The sequence below is a fragment of the Anser brachyrhynchus genome (genome assembly GCF_964034855.1).
Source record: "Anser brachyrhynchus genome assembly, chromosome: 10".
Lineage (NCBI taxonomy): Eukaryota > Metazoa > Chordata > Aves > Anseriformes > Anatidae > Anser > Anser brachyrhynchus.
Window position 1 is genome coordinate 5,891,293 of NC_137705.1, and position 23,040 is coordinate 5,914,332.

General features: G+C 41.3%; 1 protein-coding gene across 3 annotated transcripts in view; it reads right to left on the reverse strand.

The window, feature by feature from the left end:
- TAFA1 (TAFA chemokine like family member 1) overlaps window positions 1-16,097 on the reverse strand; it is a 222,734-nt gene extending 206,637 nt beyond the window's left edge. For 2 of the 3 annotated variants that reach the window (XR_013955505.1, XM_080605931.1), the window contains exons 1-2: window positions 11,830-14,985; window positions 9,608-9,728 (exon numbers count right to left, since the gene is read on the reverse strand). Coding sequence is in view for 2 of the 3 variants with exons in the window: in XM_080605931.1 (XP_080462057.1) it covers window positions 9,608-9,725 (118 nt within the window). In the remaining variant the exon portion in view is untranslated. Of the gene's footprint in view, window positions 1-9,607; window positions 9,729-11,829 lie in introns of all 3 variants that reach the window. The other variant, XM_080605930.1, reaches the window with a different exon arrangement.
- Between the last annotated feature and the right edge of the window lie 6,943 nt (window positions 16,098-23,040).

Below are 23,040 nucleotides of genomic sequence, written 5' to 3' on the forward strand. Positions count from 1 at the left end.
GGTGTTAATAGAGGAAAGGTTCTGCCATTGAGTAGCCTTGGAAAAGTCAGGAGGTCCCATGGGCACTTTTCGAATTAGCAGGGGATACCTAATGTCTTAAGATTCCAATAAGATTTAAAAAAAAGTAAAAGAGGGAAACAAAGTGTTGCCTTACTCTTAGGTATTTAATAGACTCATCTCGGGACTGCTATCTGTGGTGTTTGGGCCTCATTAATTTTCTCTTCCAAAGTTAGCAGACACACACAGGCTTTTGTCTATTGCTGTCATCAAGGCATTTGCATGCACTAATCCATGACAAATGGTTTCATTTGACGCACGTTGGATTTCCTTGCCTGCCAACCAGAAAGATAATAGAAATACCAAGAGAAGCTAAATTAAAACCAAAGGAGTCATCTATTTGTTGGAGAACTTGAAACAAGGTTAAAATAAACACCACCTGGGCAGCTGAATTCATGGAGAAAAGGCTGAAGTTTCAGCCATGGAAAGCCAGTTTCTAAAAATGCATCTTTTTTCCCCCAGGTCATTAAAGCCTCACAAAATACAATATTACTACAGAAATAATTATACTACAGATGTGGAAGCCAGCTTGGATGCAATCATTCTGTCAGATCCTGCACTGGCACACTGAAAGCAATTACAAACTCATTCAAAGACCTCTGTTATCTCCAACTCATCTCTCGAGTTCCCATTTTCATACACAATAGTGCCTTTTGGCTGACTGGCCACCCAAATTTAAAGGCATCCCATGGAAGTAGCCAAAGAGAGGAACTTCATGAGTTAATAACATGCACATCATTAGTATAGCCCTGGTAGCTTACAGACTAAGCAAAATTTTTAGATCAGGGAAATACATTCTATTAGAACAGCAGACAGAGACAGTTGATTTTATGAAAAAAGGCAACTTCTGGAAAAATAGGCCTCCTTTAAGTTCATTGATGCTGCACACCAAAACAAGAGCTGGTACCAACTGGAAGAACACACAAGACCCTCTCTGGGTTTGTGTTGGCATTGGATTTGAAGTCTGTGAGGTCGTCACCTTTTCAGAAAGAAGCCACTGTTGGCATATCTGAAAATATGCTTCCAGACAGGATTTGTTCATTTAACAGGATGACTACTTGTTTTAGTTGGCTGCTGGGATAATGGAGAAATTTTATGCTGATAAAAAAAAGCGTTTATCGAGAATGTCAAAGTAGAAATGAGGAATGCAGAAAGCGACTAGTTTGGTATTTTTTTCCCCCTTAGGTGATTAGACAGTTTCAGCTTAGGAAACCAATTCCTCAAAAACCTTAAGGTTTCAGAATTCTCCACTCTGTTCTGATTTCACTATGAGAACATGAATGAGGCTAGTGTTCAAAAGCTTCTGAACAGAAAAATTAGCTATTTTTTGTGTAAATATAAGATTAGTTGCTATTTAAATGTGTAAATATATTACTGTATCATAGCCATAAAACAATATATTGCATTATAATCATAATACGTCAGTGTATTTTACTATAATTTTCTTATACAAAGCACCTTCAGCCAAATCACAAAGCTGAGCTAGTTTTTTTTTCTCTCTCTCACAAATGCATTTTTCAAAATGAAGTTCTGAACACTACCTTACCTTTAAGGTCAGTGTTTCTTGATCTCAATTCTGTTTTGTTTTGGATTTTATCTAAATTCAGAATTGTTCAGAATGTGATCATTTACTTCTTAATAGGTTTGTATAGTGAAATATATACAGTACTAGGTAAATATCCATCCATGATTCTGTACAGAGCCACAGCTGCTATTGATGACAACTGTTCAGCATTTAGGGAAAAAGGCCCTAAACAATAAGTTCCCTTCATTTATTCACATTCTTTAAAAAAGTAAACATACAAATCAATGAAACTCATTTTCCAAATAAACTATCCTTGCCTGCTCCCAACCACTTAATTAAACACAATTAACTCTAGTTTGTTTTGGCAACCAATTAATGTCATGATCAAATATAAATAGACTCTGCAAGGAAAGATTATAATTAATAAATCCTTAACAATACAGTAAAATTACACTGAAGCTTTGCTTGCCAGAAATACTTAACAGCATTTTTGAAGAGCATTAACGAGGACAGTAAAAAAAAGATAATAAAGTTTTATCGAAGTGTGTACAATTAAGGTCCTGAGGCTCCTGCCTGCACTCAGACTGACCTATATAGCCTGCTGGCATTATTTACATCAGAAGTTTCCAAAGCCCAGTTCCCCACTTTCAAACAAACTCGAACGGTTTATCATGCTGATCATAGGTGCTTCCCAGCCAAGGAAACTTTCACTTGCATGAAAGTTAACTACAGAATAGATTTTTACTCATTGTATTTAGTGTATTTGCCATGAAGGCTCTTGATTCACATTTGTATTCTACAGAATCCAAACTATTAATCCCATTGGATCATGTGAGAGGACAGATTAAATGCGTATTTTGACTTGAATGAGCAGCTCTCCTAAATAATAAAGGAGCAATGATTCCCATTTAATCTGCATTTTAGCTGCCTATTTGTATAGTGTCAGGATGCGTGATATACAAATAAACCTTCAAAGCTCAGCGGAGAAATATTTAGACATAATTTTTAAAAAAGACCAGCATGCATGACTGTCAGTGTTAGCTGCTGGTGTAGAGCAGTCTTCTAGATTACATGTAGCTCAAAGTCAAGGCACCACAATAAGAGCACCACTGAGCAAGTTCAGCCATCTCTGACTACAGATTGGCCTTGTCTTACTTCGCTTGGCCTTTCTCAAGGAAGAAGTGAGCTCCAAGCCTTGGAAGGAGAATAGTGCCCCTTTCAGCTAGACCTTGCGCAGTGCAGAACCTGCCCAGTACCTTTATGGACTGAGCTGTAAGAGTGCTGAATTCCAAAAAAAAGCTCAAGATCAGGAGCTGATGGGTGTCTAATACTAGAGTGCCAGATGTGTAGATCACTCCAAGTATTTAGGACTTGATTCCAAAAATCCTGATTTACTCACATCATCCAAAAACTAGTAAGGTCCTCCCTTCCTGCAGTCAACTCACTTCCCCGGTACAGCTTCCCTCCTCCCTCTCCAAACCCCTAAGGGAAAATAAAGATTACAATAGAATACTATGACAATTATCGATTATCAAATAATAGCCACAATGATCCTGTCACTGAAGACATTACCTTCCAAGGACAGCTAAATTGGTTTCTTCACCCAATGCAAAGGAAAAGGGGAAAACCACTGCTCTGGAATGGACACAGAAGACACATGCAAGCAAGAGATGTCAGATAACAGTCTTCTAAATAGAGCATAGAAATATGAGTCAGATATATACATGGGGCTTTGTAACTTCATTCAGCTTAATTTACACCCCCAATTCCCTACTGTGCATCATTGACTGAGTCTAATAAATTTAGAGTCCAATTGTGCTGCAGTCGTAGCTGACCCTGCCTAGAGCACAATGAAAAGAAGTCTCCAGCACTGCTACTACGCAAAAAAAAAAAGTTTAGCTGGAGATAGCTGCTCTATACAGAGCATCTGGAAATAGCAAAAATGCTGAATCCCAACAGGAAAATAAATCTTTCTCACAGCAAAGGTTGATTTCACAGCAGCACAGAAAAGAAAGCATTCAAAGAGAAATCCAGAGATTGCAAGAGGGATAGGATAAAACAGTACGAACCAATGGGAGAAAAAGACGCCTATCTTATGAGGAAATGCACTTGGATATTGCCTTTTAAAATATAAATGAGTATTGGACTTAAGTAGGCTAATCATTAAAGGCAGGTTTCTGACATTATCAGCAGAAATACTCCAGTGCAGAGCAACCTATATTGCCGTTGGGGGGTTATATTTGTAGGTGCCAACTTTTCCTTGGAGCTCAACCACCATGGTATCAATTCTCACGGTCTTTAAAACCACGATGGCGAGCTACAAATAGTGCAGAGCACTGAGAGGTCCCTCCATGACTCACCGCAGCCCCAGGGCTGATCTGGGAGGGGGAGTCACCTGCTGGGACCACCGCATTCACAGGGGCTTTCTGGTCCCAGCTCCCCCAGAGCACCTCCCACCACACAGGTGGATATGCCTTGCTCCTGCCTGCCTGGCCACCTGCAGAGAGGTCCAAGGGGGAGCTGAAATGGCATAGGCAGGGGGATCCAAACCTGAGCACAGAAAAATTGCAGAAATTGCATGTGCAAGAGACACAGCCTTCCTCTTGCAATACCACCATTAGCACCCTAGGCTTGGGCTCTTGCACAGGACGACACAGCGGTGCTTGCAGCAGCTTGTGGAGCCGTGCTGTGCGCAGCGGGCAGCTTGGTTCACATCACACAGCGCAGCCACGCTGTTCTTCACAGCCCATCGAGCTGCAACACCTGCTCCCCTCAGCTTGCATTGTCTCCCCGGATCAGAAGTAACAAGGTGTCACATTCAGCATTGTGACCGGTGACACCTTTCCTCCATCTGCAGCTGAGCTACGCGCTGGTGAAGGAGAGAGGTGTCCTCCTGCCTTCGGCCCTCCATTGAGCTCCGCTTGCTGCCTGGCAGTGCTACATACCCTCTGCACTCTACCTTAGAGACTGTTAAAGCCCTAAAGTCTGCTCCTGTTTGGAGGTTTGATTCTTCAAAAGCCACACGCCTCTAATAAAAGCCTGCTACTGTCAGCAAGTGCACCACACAAGCTCTGCAGGCCATTCATCACTACTGGGCTGACAGCAGTCCTACCTTGTCCCAAAGTGTTGGCTTCATTACATCAGTTCTCTGCTTACACAAAACACAAACATGTTCATCCAGATATATTTCATGCATGACCAGGAACACGGTAGGTACCTCCAGGATTGCTTTACCTTGCAGTTGATGATTCCCCATTTTCAAATACAGCCTGTGAAGGCCAGAAATGCACAACAGAAAGTTACTGAGAGAGCAGAGGATTTCCACCTAGCACCTGTGGAATACCGAGCTGGAAGGAGGTTTTTCTGATCATGAACCAACCAGGATGCTGCTTCAAGTGTATTTACTGACATAAATGGCATCTGAACTAGACATTAAAGCTTATCAGTTTGTTCCTTTCAATTAACACAGCAGGAAGCTCCAGTTGTCAACTTCATGTCCACGATCTGATCTACTGCATACAGGCCAAGTTGCTGCACAACATTTCAGACACTATATACTGAAGGCAACTCACATTCAGACCAAACTATTAACAGAATGCAATTCTTACTGATCACAGAAAGTGTACCCATTCATGTATTAACTACCTAGTTCTAGACCTGCTTCTATCAACACCAAGAGCAAAAACCCTGTTGAATTAATCTTCCAAATCTTAATTACTCTGCCAAGTACAGAAAAATATTTTATTTACACTTTACTGAGGAGTGAGATTCAGACCAACATTCTTCCCAGGCTGTTTTGAACTGAGTAGCCTTGCATTTGGGGCATATGAAAATAGCAGACCTTTTGAAATGTGAAAATATGCAGTTTCCCCTCAAGGCTATAAAAATCAGTGGGAGGGCCAAGATCAGAACTAAGAAATTTTTTGCTCACAGCCACAAACTCAAGTTTCTGCAAAATGCTGTCTGCTAAGAAAGATGCTCAGAAAACTCTTAGGTTGATGTTGGTTGTTAGCTTGCGTAGAATTGCTTTGATGCCAATTTTCCTCCTCATAATATGAGGTATAGAGAATCATTTACTGAGGTGATTTTTAATGGACACATCATTAACTACTGTCACAATAAAAGATACTTTCGTATTTACTGACTTACAATTCCAGCCATACTTGATTCAGACCATGACTTCCCTCCTCTGAATAAACCTATTTTTAATCAACATATTTGCAAATGTCAGCACTGCTATAGTAGGTACATGTTTCTGCTTGTGTCTGCCTCACATCTTTATGCTGTGCACAAGACTAACCTAGCATCCTTAATGCGCAGCCAATTATTTTGCATGAACTTACAGGTTCCAGTATACTTTCCCATATTTTTAAGCAACACATGACCAGTGCTGTCCACCGTGATTCAGTGCTAGTTAATGGTCCTCACTGGATGCAAGACGTCCCTCATTCATGGGACAAAGCCAGAAAAATTGCTAAGAATTGCACAGTTTAGGGGAGGGTTAATTATTATTTTTAATTTAGAAAAAAAATGAAACACTGCTTTTTGAATATTTTAATTTTCTTGCCAAATGCCAGCATTTACACTCTGCCTCTGGGACAGAGTCAATACTGTCAATCAGATGATCAATGGACTATCACAGGCACTCAGCTAACTCTGCAAATCACAACCTGTCCACTCTAATCCTCAGGCCAATTCAACAACTCTACAACCATAGAGCTTCTTACAGCATAAAACGGCCAATGTGGAATTCTACTCATTACTGCTGGATCTTATTAAATCATACAGAAATGACATACTTCTGAAAAATGGAATTTGTTTGCACAAAGTTATTTCCTGTGAATGCTATCACACATCCTTTGCCTAACAATTTCCATCAAAATGAAATATATTCATAAAAAGCTGCAGAAAACTATACGTATTACCCAAGGGGAATCATTCAGTAATGGCATTCAGCTAGCTTACTCCCCATTAAGATCTCTGGATCCTACTGAAAAAGCTCAAAAATCCACCCTGCCCACCTCACCTGTCTCAGTCAAAAGGAACAGCTATCATCACTTAAGGGTACTTAACCACAGCATCGAAACTTTTCATTGTGTTAATAGGACAAGCAAGAATTCATGAACAGGTACAGAAAATACAGAATAATACATCTTAAAAATCAAGCAATATGCTCTTACTATCTGTGCCCTCATGCCAACATTTCACAGAAAATAAAGCTCCAGTCAATTACAAATGATGTCACGTAAAATGGTTCATCACATTTGTTTTCAAGTTTGCACCTTCTGCCAAGTCATCTAACTGAATAAAATCATGAACTATAAAACTGTATACGACATTTAAAGGAAGATTTAAACTTCTGTGATTGCACACCGAGTGTAGAAACTTATTTCAACCCATTCAGATGCTTGCTTAAGATATTTACAGGAGGCGAAAAAAAGAACAAGCTCAGAAATGTCTGATAATAAACTAATCTTCTCATACATTACCCTTGATTTCCAGTGGTTCAAAACTGAATTAACCACAGTACTACAGATGGGTATATTCACTGCATTAATCCATTGAGTTCAGTTCAAGTTTATTATGCTAAATCCTCTCCATGAGGATTTTATCTTTTACCTGCACCTTCCTGTGCTTAGTGAGACTCTTCTATTCATCAAGTATGAGAAGCATAAGACAGGGTGGAATCTGCCTTTTTAATCAGGTTGTACCAAGGTAGCCCCACAATGGAGTTGAACAGCTCAGAATTGCTCTTATTTTAAAGCTTCTCATTATCTATGGAATATCACAAACTGAGGGAAAAGGTATGCTGAGCATGCTATTGATTACAGCTACATTTGCCATGATCCAATAAGTTGAAATTTCATATACCAAATATTAAATTACTGAAATTATGTTCTGGTTCATCTGCATCCATTTTTTATTCACTTTTATTTGGCTGAACATTTTAATCTTACTTACACAGTGACTAACTAAAAGTAAATGACGCATTCCTAATATTATAAATATGAAAAATAGGGTGTGCTCAGGGACTGCAGTTGAATACATTAAAATCACTCAGTTTGCTAGTTAACATATTTCCATCCCTTTTATGTACAACCTTTTGCATTCAGTTGGCAGACTGCAAATTCATGGCCTTATAAAAAACAGTCTTGATTTTCTGTTGTGACAGCAGAAATTGCCCAAAATCTTGAGCAGTTTCCCTAAAGGATGCCCGCTCACTGTTACTTCCCAGGTGCCACACAATCTGAAACCGAGGTGAACATCATGTCAAATTCTACTCATCTGTCAGTGTAGTGGATTATTTCTTGAGAGACCAAAATTGGCTGCCTGGGATCAGAACACCATCAATCTTATTCGTGTAGGGTGTGGAGATGCTGCCTGAGAAAGAAACAGCCAAGCTTTTCCTCTTGCGAGCCTAAGTAGGTGATGAGGCAGCTGTAAAACCTTCACTCTATCTGTATCACATCTCTGAGTGAAAGATTTTGTCATTTTTCACATTTCTCTAACACTTGGTATGCATTCAGTGTCTTGCTGTTCTTGCCTCATAAAAGAGGTGATTTTTCAACCTTAGGCAAATGTTGCAGAGCTCTGAATCTGTCCAGCTCTCATTTTTTCTCATAATGTCACTTGTTTCAACTGATTTTGCAAAACAAGATTACATTTTCCTTTTACCTACCTGCTTAGTTGAGCTGTTTTTTCCTATTTCCTTCACTGGGGGACAGACTTAAAAAACTGGCAGCATTACTCACAATTGTGTTGTAACAACTATATTGCTCATTTCTCTGCAAGCCCCAAATAAAAACATTGTCATTCAAAGACTCAAACTTCCAGTGCAAGCTAGTAAAGATAATAGCATTTATCTAATGTTTTAATGTAGCTACCGAGAACTGATCTATGAAGGACTTAAGTTTATTTCTCTATATTACGCAAATTTTATTACAAGAAAACAAGACTATGCCAAGAAAGTAAGACCTATGACTCTTGGACAAGGGAAATAGTTGGGAAAAACTTTGAATAACTAGGTTGATAAAGACCTACAGTTAAAGACATCTCTTTTTGCAGGTATGCCATTAGATTATAAAAAACTCCAAGTATTAGCTGCCAAATATTAGGTGATGCGTCACTGCAAGTTAACATTTACCATCTTCCACTTCTAAAGCTCTTAAGACCTCTCCCTCCTTTCTGTGGTTCTAGATCTGTAATACACAACTCATGGTCTATCTAATTTTAACTAGATGATAATACTGCACTAGAATATGCCAACTTCTCAATTTTTAAATATGGCTCATCCTCTTCAAAGCACAATTAACAGTTGAAAAATTAACAATTGAATTTATTAATAAAAACACAAGTACAATAAAACTAATGTGCAGTCTCTATGGATCACAGCAAAGTGAGTTGCATTCGTTGCAAACCTGAGGGTCTGACTCTGAAAGCCTTGCACGTGATTGACTCCATTGAGAGACACACCCAAATTTTCCTCTGAGCTGCATGTCTGCAAGTTTCAGAGGTAAGCCTGTAAACCTAAGAAAAACTGTATTGTCATTTACACCAAGGCAAACACCTGACCTCCAGTGAACCCTAAAGACTGCGGGAGATGTGGTAACAGCATTTCAAGTAAGCAACCCCTGTCCAGCTTAAGTTAGATAATGCAAACAAAGTTACCCAAAACTGTGCTGTTACGTCTTTCAGTGTTGTACACCCACTCCAGAACTGCATGAAAGGGGGAAAAAGGGAAATAGAAATAAGGACAAAGGTAGAAACTAAACCATTATCCAGAATGGGATTCCCATGTTGGTAGGTTGTTAGAAGACAAAATTAAAGGATGAATATTACAACATCAGATTGGCAAAGCGCAACACGTTAGACCAAAAAGGATGCTCTACAACATAAAGGCAGAAAACGGATAAAAGTTAAATGATAAAATGGATTTTATGATTAGTCAGTCATTTATCAAGACAGACATGAGCATGGGGGAAAGCCTGTAATCTTACAGCATCCCACAGATGATATCAGTCCTACCTGGTCTGTGCAGGTGATGCTGCTGGAAAGTGTGATGGAGGGACCCCTGACAGAGCAGCATTGCACAGGCACTTATCCACAAATACAGGACCCAGGACATTGCAGAGACCACTGCCATTCTCTAAACGAAATATTAGACAGACATTATTATCCATCACCTTGCAGCACACAGAGTAGTCAGTTTCCATTACAACAGTATTTTTAGTTTTCTTCTCCTTTTGTTAAACGTCTTTTTTTTTTTTTTACCTGGTCAATTTTCCCCCCATGGGATGCAATTGTCATACAACAAAGGTCATGCCCAAAAAGGACAGTTGATGTAACACTATGTCAGCACAGAAGCCTGGATAACTTTAATAATTCAGTGGCAAAAATGAAACTGTAACGATCTGAGGACTTGGGGGGGGGGGGGGGGGGAACACAAGAAGAAAATATAAACAGAAGGCTGGGAAATATTCCCACACTGGTTCACTGCTGAATTTAAAAGCGGGAAGGGAAATCACAAGGCCAGCTAAAAATACTGTGATGTCCAGACAGCATCAAAACTACTTTAAACACGTTGCAGATAGGGATACAACATTATCAGGCATCTGAGATGCATTTCAAAAATACTCCATCCACAGTACTGGAAGACTAATACTGCCCCAGAAGGTAATTTTATTATTATTATTATTTTTACTTTTGGGAGCATTAATTTTTAATCATGATGCTGTCTGCTAAACAAAGTAATTGTTTCTCAGAATTATCTTCTAATCCCCAGATGCAACCAGATTCCTTTTGTTCTACCTGTGCATGTAAAGGGACCGGAGTATGGCCAGACTGGCTTTCATACATACTCTGTAGAATATTTTATCTTTTTCACAAAAGAGGTTATGTCAAATTTTTAATGAAAAACTTCCTGAAAAAAGGGAAAGGGCACTTTCTTTCTGTCTTCCAGTGCTGATGTACAGATGCATCCAGTACAGGTGGTCATGTTTTTTCATACTTGTATTCATTATTGTACTAGCTTTCATTATTGTACTAGCTGGCTAAATTTTCCTGACTTTTCAACTTCAGCAGCTCTTCCTTAATGCCTGCAAGAATCGGGAGGTTTGCAAGGCTCAGCTACGCTACACATCGTCCAGTTCCCTTAACAACACCTTCTGCTGCATTTCATATTGCTAAATTAATCAAACTTCAGGCACTCTCCTTCTCCAGCCAATGACATGATGTCGTTTTCTATCTAATAATCCAATCAGCTGAACATCATTTTCACAGAGGAAGAAAGACTTTGAAAGATTAAATCTCTCACACAGAAAAACCATGCTTTTACAGAAAAAAAAAAGTCTGTGTGACTTATCAGTGGGATTTCTGCAGTAGGAAGATTAGCAGCATTAATATAGAGAAATTCAATGTCAATAAAATATATGCATGGAAAAATATTTTCACCCATTTTTAAAGAAGTAGACATAGCCTTTGGGAACCTTTAAGACTAACTGGCAGAAAAGAGCCACGTAAACTGACAAGTCTAATTAACAGCAAACACCCAAACATTATTTTGATCAGCATGAGGCTCTTTCTCTGTTTAGAGGATCTGATGCACTACTCAGCATATAATTAGTTTCATTGCTGAATGTTTACTTCCCAGTATACAGTGTACTTCTCCTCTCTTTAGACCTAGTTATCTTGCAAAATAGATTCAGTCCCCTCAGATCAGGGAGCTCCCAAAAGGCTTCCTGTGTCTTCAAGAAGAAATTTCTTTTTGTCATATTTGGTGCTCCTATGTTTTTTTATACAAGAAGGTAAGAGAGAAAGGTAACTCTCAGACACAGGGATATTTCAGGTATTCAGGTTATTTAAACTGAACTTTTAAAAACCTAGCCAAGCAGTAAAGCAAAGCCAAACTTCTACGGTCTGCTTAATTCTCCTGTGTCTTTCTTCAGGCATCATCTTCTAAACCACATGGACAGCAGACTTCCTTAATCCACTCTTATTTATTTATGGTCTCTATTTAATTATTTTTTAAACCTTTCCCAAACTACACTATTACAAACTACCTTTGCTCAAGCCCCAGCATTTCTTACAAACATTTGTCTTGCACTTGTTTGTCAGCAGACTTATCATACACAGTTTTATGCACAGATCATCTTATTATTAAGGAACACAGCAGAAAGCATTCCTCCTGTTATGATCTGATGAGTTCTAGATCTGCTTTCTGAATCTTAAATCCTAAAGAAGCTCCTTACCTGAGTAATCCAACCAAGAGCAGAGCACTCTATTAGTGTTCATTGGAAAGGTCTAACACTTTTTAAAATCCATCTGTACCACAATAAGGGATTTTAATAGCTTCCCAATAATCTTCTTTATCAGGATTATGAGGAAAAAAAAATCTCGTTACAAATCCTGTTCCCAGAGTAAAGACGACATCTGAGCTCTCAGACACTGCCGTCAGAAAAGTGGCCAAGGTTTGAGGGGTGGAAACCTTCTCATTTTCACCTTTAAATCATCTCCTAGCATCACCCTCTGCTTGACGAGACCTTTGAAGTGATCTTGAGATAATTTGCAGCTTCCAGGATACTTAAGGACGAGAAGCAGTTCAACGACAAGAGCAGCCTCACTCCAGCGCGGGCAGTGCAGAGCCGGGCAGCCGTAGGCACGCCGCTATACGATGCTGTAAGTACCGTAGCCTGTATCAATGCATCCCTGCTCGGGAGGGTATCACATGCCTTAAAACGACACGGCCCCCGGTGGCGAGGCAGCGCGCCGGAGCTGCGGATCGGCTCCGGCACCGGCGCGGGGCCGGGCGGGCAGTGCCGGGGGGCCGGGCTGCGCCGCGCCTTCGCTCCGCGGGCGCTCCTCCCGTACTTGTTCGCGACAGGCGAGGAAGACGCTAAGAAAGCCTCCGTCTCTCCCTTTCTCTCTCCTCTGACAGACGCGTGTGAGCAGGCAGGGGCGGTGCGGGGCGGGCAGGGGCCGGATCCCGCACGCCAGCAGGGTTTTTGCAACACCTTGCCGCACCTGAGAGAGGGGCTTGCTCGCAACTCCGCTGCCATGCGGCTCAACAGACAATAGAAACGAGCTTTGCTTTACTCCTCCTGAATGCTAAGATGATAAGGCTGTTTATGCTAAAATTATTTATTACAGTTATTTATTTATTGGCTACGTCTTAAGTGGCCATTTACAGGAATGGAGTGGTTTCCTCTCCCTGTCGTACCATATGTAATTATTTTTTAAAGAGCCATTGTATATATTTAATACACATCGAAGCACACCATTCACTCAGCATTACAGCTCACATCTCTGCCTACAAAAGGAAGAAGGCAAGGAGACAAAACAAGTTTCCATTTTAAGAGCTCAGGGTGAACAGGGTAACTGTGTTGGTATTTTCTTAAACCTGTGGTAGAAAAGCACGCTACCTTCACTGCTTACCAGCTCCAGACACCAACAATAGCAAGTAACAGCGATAAGTACCCTACTCTCAAGCGCCTCATTCTCAGCACCCAAGGACAGATGTCTCAGTGGAGATGCTGAGAGTTGCAGTGAGTTTACCTGTCTGTACTCTCCTTTGGAGGCTCTGTATTTCACTGGGGATTGCACATTAAGAGCTTGGCCCTACAGACTGACAGGATCATCGCACTGGTCTCCACCACAGCACTCATCGCAGCTCTCTATTACAGCCTTGTCACAATAAAGCAGTTGGGGTGAGGGATGATGTGACAGGGGAGGAGCCCTCCCCTCACTCCTGGCCACCACTGCAGCACAGCTCCTGACAGGTCCCAAAGCTGCCCTGGGGAGAGGGTGGCTCAGGACAAGTCCTGTAGCGGCCATAGATGCTTTCAAGAGGTCAACATTTCTTTTGGATATTTCATATGAAACCACACAACACTAATACGGTTGGGAACATAATGTTCTCTTTAATGCACGTTTTCCCTAAGATCTTCCTTAGATACTGGAAGAAGGCCAAGAACTGGAGCAGTTGCTGCTACTTCCTGGCCTCAGAAGGGTCTAGAAGTTTCCAAAAAAAATGCTGATAAGAGAGACAACCAAAGCACATCAAGTTCTGATGCCTAAGGAACCAGGACCTGGGACCAGGTGCAGCCCACAGCAGGAGGTGATGGGTGGGTGGAGGACTGGTGGTCACAGCTGCTGTGATTTCCGTCCAAAGCCACAAAGAGGCTCAAGACCTTCCTTCTTTCCATGGAAATGTGGGGAGCATTCCACAACACCTGGGGGGCAGGTGATGGGAATTTATTTTAAAAATAACACATTTAACAATATGTGCTCCCTCTAGGGCAAGTGGGGAAGGGTGCAGCATGGGGAGGTGTGAGGCAAGAGGAGCGAAAGGGGCCTCAAGGAGCAAATAAGATCTTCTAGGAAAGTTAAAGGCCTTCTGGACAGCAGGAGGAATCAGACAAATTGTGACCACACACCTTGGCAGAGTAGGCAGAGACAGATTTATGCAAGATGCAGATTTATGTAAGGTACAGCAGAACTGTCACTCTGCCAAGCACTGCTAACTCCCAGCTCCATGAGGCTAATGCCACCATAACCCCTGACAGATGCTGCTATTGCTCAGGACAAGCTCTGCAGAAACATGGGACATGTTGCTTCTGCGGGGTAGGGGGGAAGATCAGAGGGACAGAATAGAATATCAAACAGGCTGCACTTGCAGTCTCCTCCCTGCCCTGGCTCCCAGCATCAGATGGGAACAGAGGAGTCCTTGGCAAATCTTGCAATAGCATCCTTACACCTGTTCTGATGTCCTTGCTGCCAGTTTTAACTTTCAGCAGACCAACAAGACATGAAACAGCTCCTCTCACCCTGCTTTAGGCTGGGCAGTGTCCTCGCCTGATGCTTTGGGGCTTACTTTTGCCTCCTCACTTCAGGAGTCACTGGCTTTGACAGGAAGGGAATGCTGCTTTACATGTGCCCATAGGCTCATGTACAGAATTTGGAGCTGCTATCACTGACAAGGCTGGAAACAGAAGATGTGAAGGAAAATAAGACACCAGTGAACAGTCTGCACATTTCAAAATCCTTTGTCATAACAAGGAAAGGCTGAAAGAGTAATTTATGTCTAGAGGAAAGAAAATTAGGCAAAAGGCTGTGCCAGCCACCCGGTGCAATGGCAGCTCTGTCCAGTGCTGGGACAATATGGAACCAGGCCCTGCAGCAGGGGTAGACCAGCCCCTGGGTTACATGATCCATGCCTGGGAGGGGAAGTGGCAAAAAGTGCAATAGCAAAGGCAGGCCAGGGAGATCTACAGTTTGCACACCCAGTGCAGTTTGCACACAGTTTACCTGTGAACAAGATATTATTTGTCTAAAAGCAACTTGCAGCAGGACTACAGGGAAGCAGAGTATTTGTAAACAAGGTCTTGCCCCTTGTCTCCCTCCAACCATCTGGCAGCAGCCACAGCAGAGAGGAGCCTGTGATCTGCCCATCACAGAAACAAGAAAGGCTTACAGGTATGGAGAAGGCCAGGCACAGCAAAGGTGAGGGTGAAGTTATTAGCTTATGCTAGAAACACTCGAGTGTTCTACTCACATTGGCTTGTCTTCCTCCCCACTTGGTCCTTCCACTTCCACTAACACTTGATGGCAAACAGAAGAAATGACAGAAACCAGGAGTTTTGAGCTACCCTAATCAAAGAGCAATGGAAAATTGCCTATCCACAGCTCTGATCAAAAAACTCTATGGGGTTGCTGGCAGGGTTGCCAAAAGCAGGCCATTACACTGATGTGATATTTCTAAGGTGAAGGTAGGTTGCAAGGGGTCGGCAGGCATTAAACTGCCTTTGAGACAGGTTGCCTCACACAAACAATGATTGTATTCACAAGAAGAATAGCCTTTCCCTCCTGGTTCCACCATTCATCTGAAGATGCCAAGGGAATGACAAAAATAGGCAAATAAAAATAAATGCTCTTCAATCCCTGAACCTCTATTTATCACAAGTTTCTGTGCAGACAGAAAAGGAGAGCATATGCAACCCAGGCAGACTAATGCAGACAGCAGATTGGTACTTGCACCCAAATAAGGGCCTCTGTCCTCTACTTTCTCATGCTGCCATCTCCATTCCTCTCCACCTCCCCCACACACGCCTTTTCCACATGTAGAAATTTAACACGACAAATCCCAGGCGTGTATTTTACAGGGTTTGAAGAAGGCTCACCACCTTTGAAATGCAAAGCTCATTAGTTCTAGTGCTCCTGGGACAATGAAGCTTTGGTTTTCACAGATTGTGTTCTCCATCCCTCCCAGCTGCTCCCACCCACCCTACACCACTCTTTTCCATACACCCAGACTCAGTTTCAGCTGCTGCCTGGGCAACAGGCAGTACACATTGCAGCTCATCAGTACCTACATGTTCCTACTCCAGGTGAGCCAGCCTAACAGTATATTTTACCTTACCTCCACCAGAAAAGGAAATTACAGACTCTCTCATCTCATATCTACAACATTTATGGAAGCTTTCTTTAAAATCCCACAGAACAGAGTTTTTGCTTGCCTTCCCACCCCAGCATCAATTGCAACAGCAAAGCTTGGCTTCCACTGAAAGCCAGTCCACATAGACTGCCAGCAGCTGGGCACACAAAGATCAGTCTGCATACATACAATAGCCAGAACAGCAGCCATGAAGCTCAGAATGAAAACAGCCATGAAACAACCCCTCATTCAGGGTCCTGTGTCTCCCCAGGCATTTCTGGCTCCTGGTTTCTTCCCCCAGTGGAAGAGGGAGAACCAACACTAAAGCAGGATTTTTTCAGAGAGCGCAAGAAGTCTAGGAGCTTCCTAAAAACTAGGCGTGGATGCAGCTGTGCCCAGAAAAACACTTATATGCTATGCTCAATGCATACAGGTGTTTGTAGCAGTTTGAGTTTTACATGCACATCTCCCATGGCCAGTCAGACGCTCACAGTAGAGCTTTATTTCTTTTTCCCAGGAAAACCTTACTTCCCCCTTCTTGCCCAGAAACTTTCCTTTCTCAGTCCCCAGTGCTTTTGCTCCTCTCTTGAAAGGGGTCTGGTCTAACCTCAATGACAGAACCAAATATATTTCCCTTTCTTCTTATGTCTTCTACAATAACATTAAATCATTTAGTCTGTATTGTCAGGTTCTCTCCTTTAAATTTTTTAGTGGAAAGCAAAGATTTTACTTCAGTGTACCCACACCGACCATGAAAAGCTCATCCAGAAAGCTACTCAACTTTTTGTGAAGGAATCACATTTGGTGATTTGTCTGGCTGTGACCACAGCCTCTACTGGCCAAGTACAGACGACACACACCAAAAGCCTAAAGAAGCAGAGATGAACAACAGCACATGCAGGGAAACCATTTCCTATGGGAGTCCAGGGGCTAGTTCACATGGTTATCATCCCACCTCACATATGGTGTGCGAGCAAGTCTGCTCTGATCCTGCTGCAGCCACAGCTATGTAGTGCACAAAAGGAAAGACTTTTATGGTAATTTTTTTCAGCCTACCTTTAAGGCACTGCTCTTCCTGGTGAATGAGAGGTCTAGTATTCACAGTTTCTGTGCTTGAGAGGCAAAGATTCTGCTTCATACATATTGTCCATACCTAAGAGGAGGGAAAGGAAAAAGAAAACTATTTGTCAAGGAAGTTTATATCAAAAGCTTGTGTCCCAAGCTATTTTTAAAGTACATAGGACAACACACAACAAATCTCAATCCTTATCTATAACTTGCCTTTAGCCAACAAGATCAGTACATGCTATGGAGTAACAAGAGGAATTAGCTATGCAGTACGTTACCAACAAGCAACAAAACTTCAGTAACACCCAGTACATTATAAGCATAAAAACATGATTGTGCTCAGGATATTATGGCAGGTGAACGTAGGCTCTGTATAACGGAGATGATTTTTATTTAGTTTCAGTTCAGAGATGCCCAAGAAACCAAAGAAATCTAAGTTAAAACAGCCTTAGAGTGATGCTGGTCATGGTGTTCTTGTCAAGTAATGATATTGTTATTCTTTATCAGCTATACATCAGCTGGAGAGATCATCCTGATCTGAAATTCAGAAACTTCTCATTGATTCTCAGCTTCTGCGTGGCACAAACTCAAGAGCCTTCATCCCATGCATTCTTCTGTTAGCACAGTTGAATCCATTAAACGAAATACTTTTGAAATACCCCTAGTTTCAGAAGGAACTCTTACTGGTGTTAGTCTGTGGTTGTCCTTCTGGAACAGCTAGACCCACATTCCATCCAAGACCCACCTACAGCAGACAAATCAGGGGCCATGGTGCATGAACTGAAAACTAGTGTATCTGTAGTCAGAGAGGACACTTGATATTGGATTAATCAGTTTCAGGATGTCAAATATCTGTCCCCAGGCACAGGTTTAGCATTTACTTCTGCTGCTAAAAAGTCAATTTTTACATGAAGGTACAAGTGCTTTCAAAATTCACAACATAAATAAAAGAAATCCAACCAAGACAAAGCAATTGAGATATGCTGGCAGGCAAATTCACTGAGGAGAGCTCAGACATGGTCACTGGGCTGCCTTCATTCCCTCTAGCCTTGCTGTGTTCCCAGCTTTAAATTAAACTTAACAAACAATAGGGCTCCATTATCTCCAAGTAATGAAAGCAGCAGTTAAGATAAGCCTCTTCTGTCATAGTTCTTGTCTTTCAGAAAGGCAGAAATAAGGCTGCTGGGGAAGTGGGTTTCTCCTCAGGTGCTGCAGCCAGAAGCCCACCTCCTTCCCTGCGCTCCCTCAGCCCCATCAGCAGGCCTCCAGCTAGGCCCAGGAAGGCAGCGGGAGAAGCAGCCAGGAGCAGAAAGGCCTGCACACTGACCACAGTTCAAAAATGCATCAGCCCTTTCCCAGACACTACTAGTCCCTCCCAGCACATCATTGGGAAGAGAAAGAGCTGCCCCAACACACAGTGAAAGCTCAAAGCGCACGTTTTCAGTTCAACCAGGAACGTGCTCCTTCAGCCCCAAAACGCCTACCCCCAAGCCTCCACCTTGAAATATCCAGGTCTGACCTCTCAGAAAGGTTTAGCTTTCATTTCTGCTTCCCCCTAACTCACAGACTTCTTTAAATAAATTTGTGACTATTTTTTTTTTTAACCTTACTTCCGGAGCAAACTCCTTAACTTACCTCTACTCCTCACACCTCCTTCCTCATGTGTGGTGAGGGGAACCTTTATAAGCTCAGGCCACCTGGGATCACTTTGAAGGGGCCACAAACTGACACAGGTGTAAGCCATTCTGGAAGCTCATAAAGCTACCAGATACACAGTATTTATTTGGTTACAGTAAGTCTCTGTGATAAGACATGACCAGGCTGATTTGGGAAGGAAGCCAGGATGGTTGTGCTGCATGATAGGGAGCACTGCGTAGAGGCACGCTACCAGCTCAATGCCCTTCCTTGCTGCACAGTACCTCCAGGCACCACCCCTGTGTGCTCCAGCACACACTAAATGTGTGTCTTTGCCCAACCCAGCATCTGCACTCAGAAACATCTTATTTCGGAAAGAAAGACTTGGCTGGTACCTCTGCAAAAGATAGATCCAAGGAGCCAATTCTGCTCTGCAGCGTTGCACTTCTGGTCTTTATAACTCCAGGTGCTACCCTGAAAATAGCACTTAAAGTCAATATACTCTGCGTTGGCCCCAGCTGCAGAGGGAATGTCAGGTCTTGTGCTGTACCAGGGCATTGACCAAACAGCTTATTTGCAAATTTGTGTATTTGCTTCCAATTTACCACCAAGCAAGCCAATGGTGGAAAAAAACATTAACAAATTGAGAGGTTTCTTTGCTACCTGCTCCCTGTAGCATGAACACTTATGAGGGATTCACTATTTGATCTTAAAATATGTTTAGGTTTATTACTTAAGAAATATCTTTAATTTTGAAGGGACGTGGAGTGGCTTCCATACAACTCTTTTAGCATGCTTGGAGTGCCTCAGATTAGAGGTGCTACACAAGGCAATTTTGGTTACGGATTAAAAAACAAAAACAAAAAAAACATACAGTGTGTGATACTATAGCCTAGAGTTTGGGGGAAAATCCTTGGAAAGATAAAGCAGGCATACAGGGACAATCTATGTTCAGGGAAAGAAAAAAAAAGGGGGGGAAAAATAAAATGATAAAGAAAAAGAGGGAAAAAAAGAAAAAAGAAAAAAATTTGAAAGCAACACAAAAGACTCCATTAAGGAGAGGAAAAAAAGAGGCTGGGGAAAGTTCTCCCACTGGAACAAGAAAAAGTGAGAATCAGCATGAGTATGTGATATACAGCAGCCAGTGCATCCCTGATGCCATTGCTTTGAAGAACACGATACCTTATGATTTAATTCGCTGTCACTGCTATGGGCTTTGTCATTATTTAAGAAAAATACTCCAAGCACTCCCTTCCACATCTCATCTACTTGTTTGCAGAGCTGGGCAGAGCACCGCAGCCAGAGCCCCGTGTACTGAACTGCTGGAAATGGGGAGTTTCTGAGTAAGGAATTAGTGCATGAAATGAGCATGGAAAAAATCATATACTGTTCTGCCTTTGCTCCAAAACAGGTTGGTTGATTGACAGCCAACCCTATATAATAATTCCTTCCAGGCAGATGGCAAGATCACGATTTGCTCTTCAGTTGCAATTTTCTGCTGCCTCGCACAAGCAACCTAGCTACATGATCTACCAATAAGAAGGGTCTGGGCTGCTTTGTATAAGTTTTACAATGCTCACATCAAAACATATGGATTAATATTGTGACTAGTTCTCGTATTCCATTTTGTAAAAATTTGCCTTGAATTTGCCTCCAACATTTCCTAGTTGATCGTATGTAGATAATAGCTTCAGAAATCCACACAAAAGCAACTTGTAAATTGCTCCACCACCCCTGACAGACAATACTCTTTTGAACGTTTGCGTAGGTGTTGAAAATCTTGCCATACATCTCAAGCTCTCTCAGCGCATATTGTTTTTAGGCTGCCATCTGCTAATGCACAGTTCTACCCTAAGAGAGATGCAGGAGTGCTCCAGCCTCCAGTCTGTTCTGTTTTCAGATTTACTCTTTTATTTCTTCCAATTCCCAATGCTCAGATTGTGCCATTTGTAACCCCGACTGTAGCAACAAAGTTCGAGAGACACATCCACATCACTGCTAATTTTCAGTGATAAAGAACGTTTATTGAGTGGGTATCCAGGCAGTTGTTTTAATGAACCAAAGCAACGCTTCACACAGTTGTGTCCCTGGAAGAAAATTCATTTGTCTCCGTGTCATTTGGTATGCATGTGGAGAGGTGTGGGGCTGATCAGGAAGTTTTGAAGCACCCATTTTCTGTGTATATATACCAAAAGCATGTGTATTGAGTTGGTGGCAAAGAAAGAAGACAACACCCAAAGATATAACGTGGGTAACATCTTGAACAAAGCAAGCATGCACATCACAGTGCAGAATGTCGGGAACTAATTATCATAGCAAATAAGGAATGATGAACATTATACTTGACTGATTTTGTACTTCACTGAATTTGTCAACAGTGCTCTTTGTCTGACTGCTGATTTTGCTTCACTCCCAAGCACATCTGCAAAATTTATAAGATGATATTTAATTCTTTGTTTGTTTGTTTGTTTTTTGTTTGGAAACAAATTTATAATGGATAATTTCAGTTAAGTTTGCTATGCGGGATCCGTCACTAAAATATACTGGAAGCTACAAATTTAACTGTAGAAACTGAGGAGTATGTTATCACTTGCCAGCTGAAATTTATCTGCTTTGATCCTTTTTTTATATTCTTCTTCTCCCACACATCTCTTTTACTATCCCACCTTCTTCTCAGGTTTTCAAAGATTTTGTTGTCATTTACTTTGGAATAAAATACTAGATTTTGTTGGCATTGTAGGCTCTGTACATCAAATTGTTTTTCGTGTCACACTGAATTCTGTGCGCCAAGAAGTCAGAATAAGTAAGCATACACAATGGCACAGAAATCTTTCTCATATTGCTTGCAAAACATGAAATTGAATAAAAGAGAACTGAGATAAAGAAACAGAGATTGAAAAATGAAAATAAAAAGAGGTATATGTTTTAAAGAGGTTCAACTAGTAGTTTTGCTTCTTTTTCCAGCTTGTACAGCAATTCTCTCTCATTCTCTAAATTGGACAAAAATGGTATGTCAGACTTAGGCTATATGTTTTCCTTGGCTCCAGTAATCAAGGTAAACCAGAACAGTCTTTTCAATTGAAAAAATATATATATATATTTTTACATCTAAGCAACAACAGTAATTTTTGTTTCTTCTACCTATGCTCCAGCAAAAGACTGCAACTGCCTTTTTTTTTTTTTTTTTACAAGCTTTTAGTTGCTGGAGATATAAACTCTCTCTCCAAAGTATGACAGATGAATTCTCATGCCATGAAATATGATACCTTTCAGAGGGCATGAAAGCAACTAACAGATTTTCAGGAAAATGATAAAAATTAGCTTAATGTTGCGTAAATAAAGATATTTTTGCAACCTGGGATGAAATTCCACCACAAGCAGAAAACTAGGTCCTACTTATGATTCCAAAGCCTTCTTCTGATAGCTTACTCTCTAATGGACTTAGGATCATTTGATGGCCTTCTGAATCTCACCTGATAGAGTCATCATAGCAAAATTTTAAATATGAATAATTTGGAGGGGCAGCATAATATGTGTTTGACTCCTCCTTCCACTTCCCACAGGGGACTGAAAGATGTTAAACTCTCCGCTTCACAATTAAATTCATGAAACACTTAAATTCTATGGCAGCCAGACACCAAGGAACAGGAAAATCTTTTCATCTCATAATGTTTTAGAGCCCCTAGGCAAATGTAAACAGTGTATGCTGTGATAGTAGAAGGATTTATTGCTCCTGCTGAACAGAGAATCTGCTGATTTATTTCTAATTCCAATAGATTTTTTAGGGTAATTTAAAATTATTTATTGCAGAATTTTGTTGGAGTTATTATTTAGGAAGTTTGAACATACCAGACCCATTTGTGTGGAAATACATTTTAAACAAAAAGGCATGGAACCCAAATCAATCTGTATTGAGCTGGCCTGTAACAGTGAATCATTATTGCACTCTCTCTCCTGCTGGAGCGTAAAAGAGGGTTAGAGATGCCTCACACATCACAGCTCCTGGACTCCAAACAGCGTTTTATGGGCCACCACTGAAGGTGCTGCTCTACCAAACTCAAGCTTAGGCATGGAATTGTCTAAGTCACTTTTATATTCTTGCAAACATTTTACCCAAGACCAGTTTCATTGATTTTGCTGAGAAAAGCATCACTAAACTGTGTAACACTCAAGTGCCATTTTAACCACTCGTTTATAGAGGACTCAGAGTGACAAAGGTTACCGTTTCAAATCAGTACACCCCTGTTACTATATCAAATTCATGGAAACATTAGTGAAAATATGACTTTATGTCTTGCCACTTACTTTCACAGTAGGCACTTAGCTT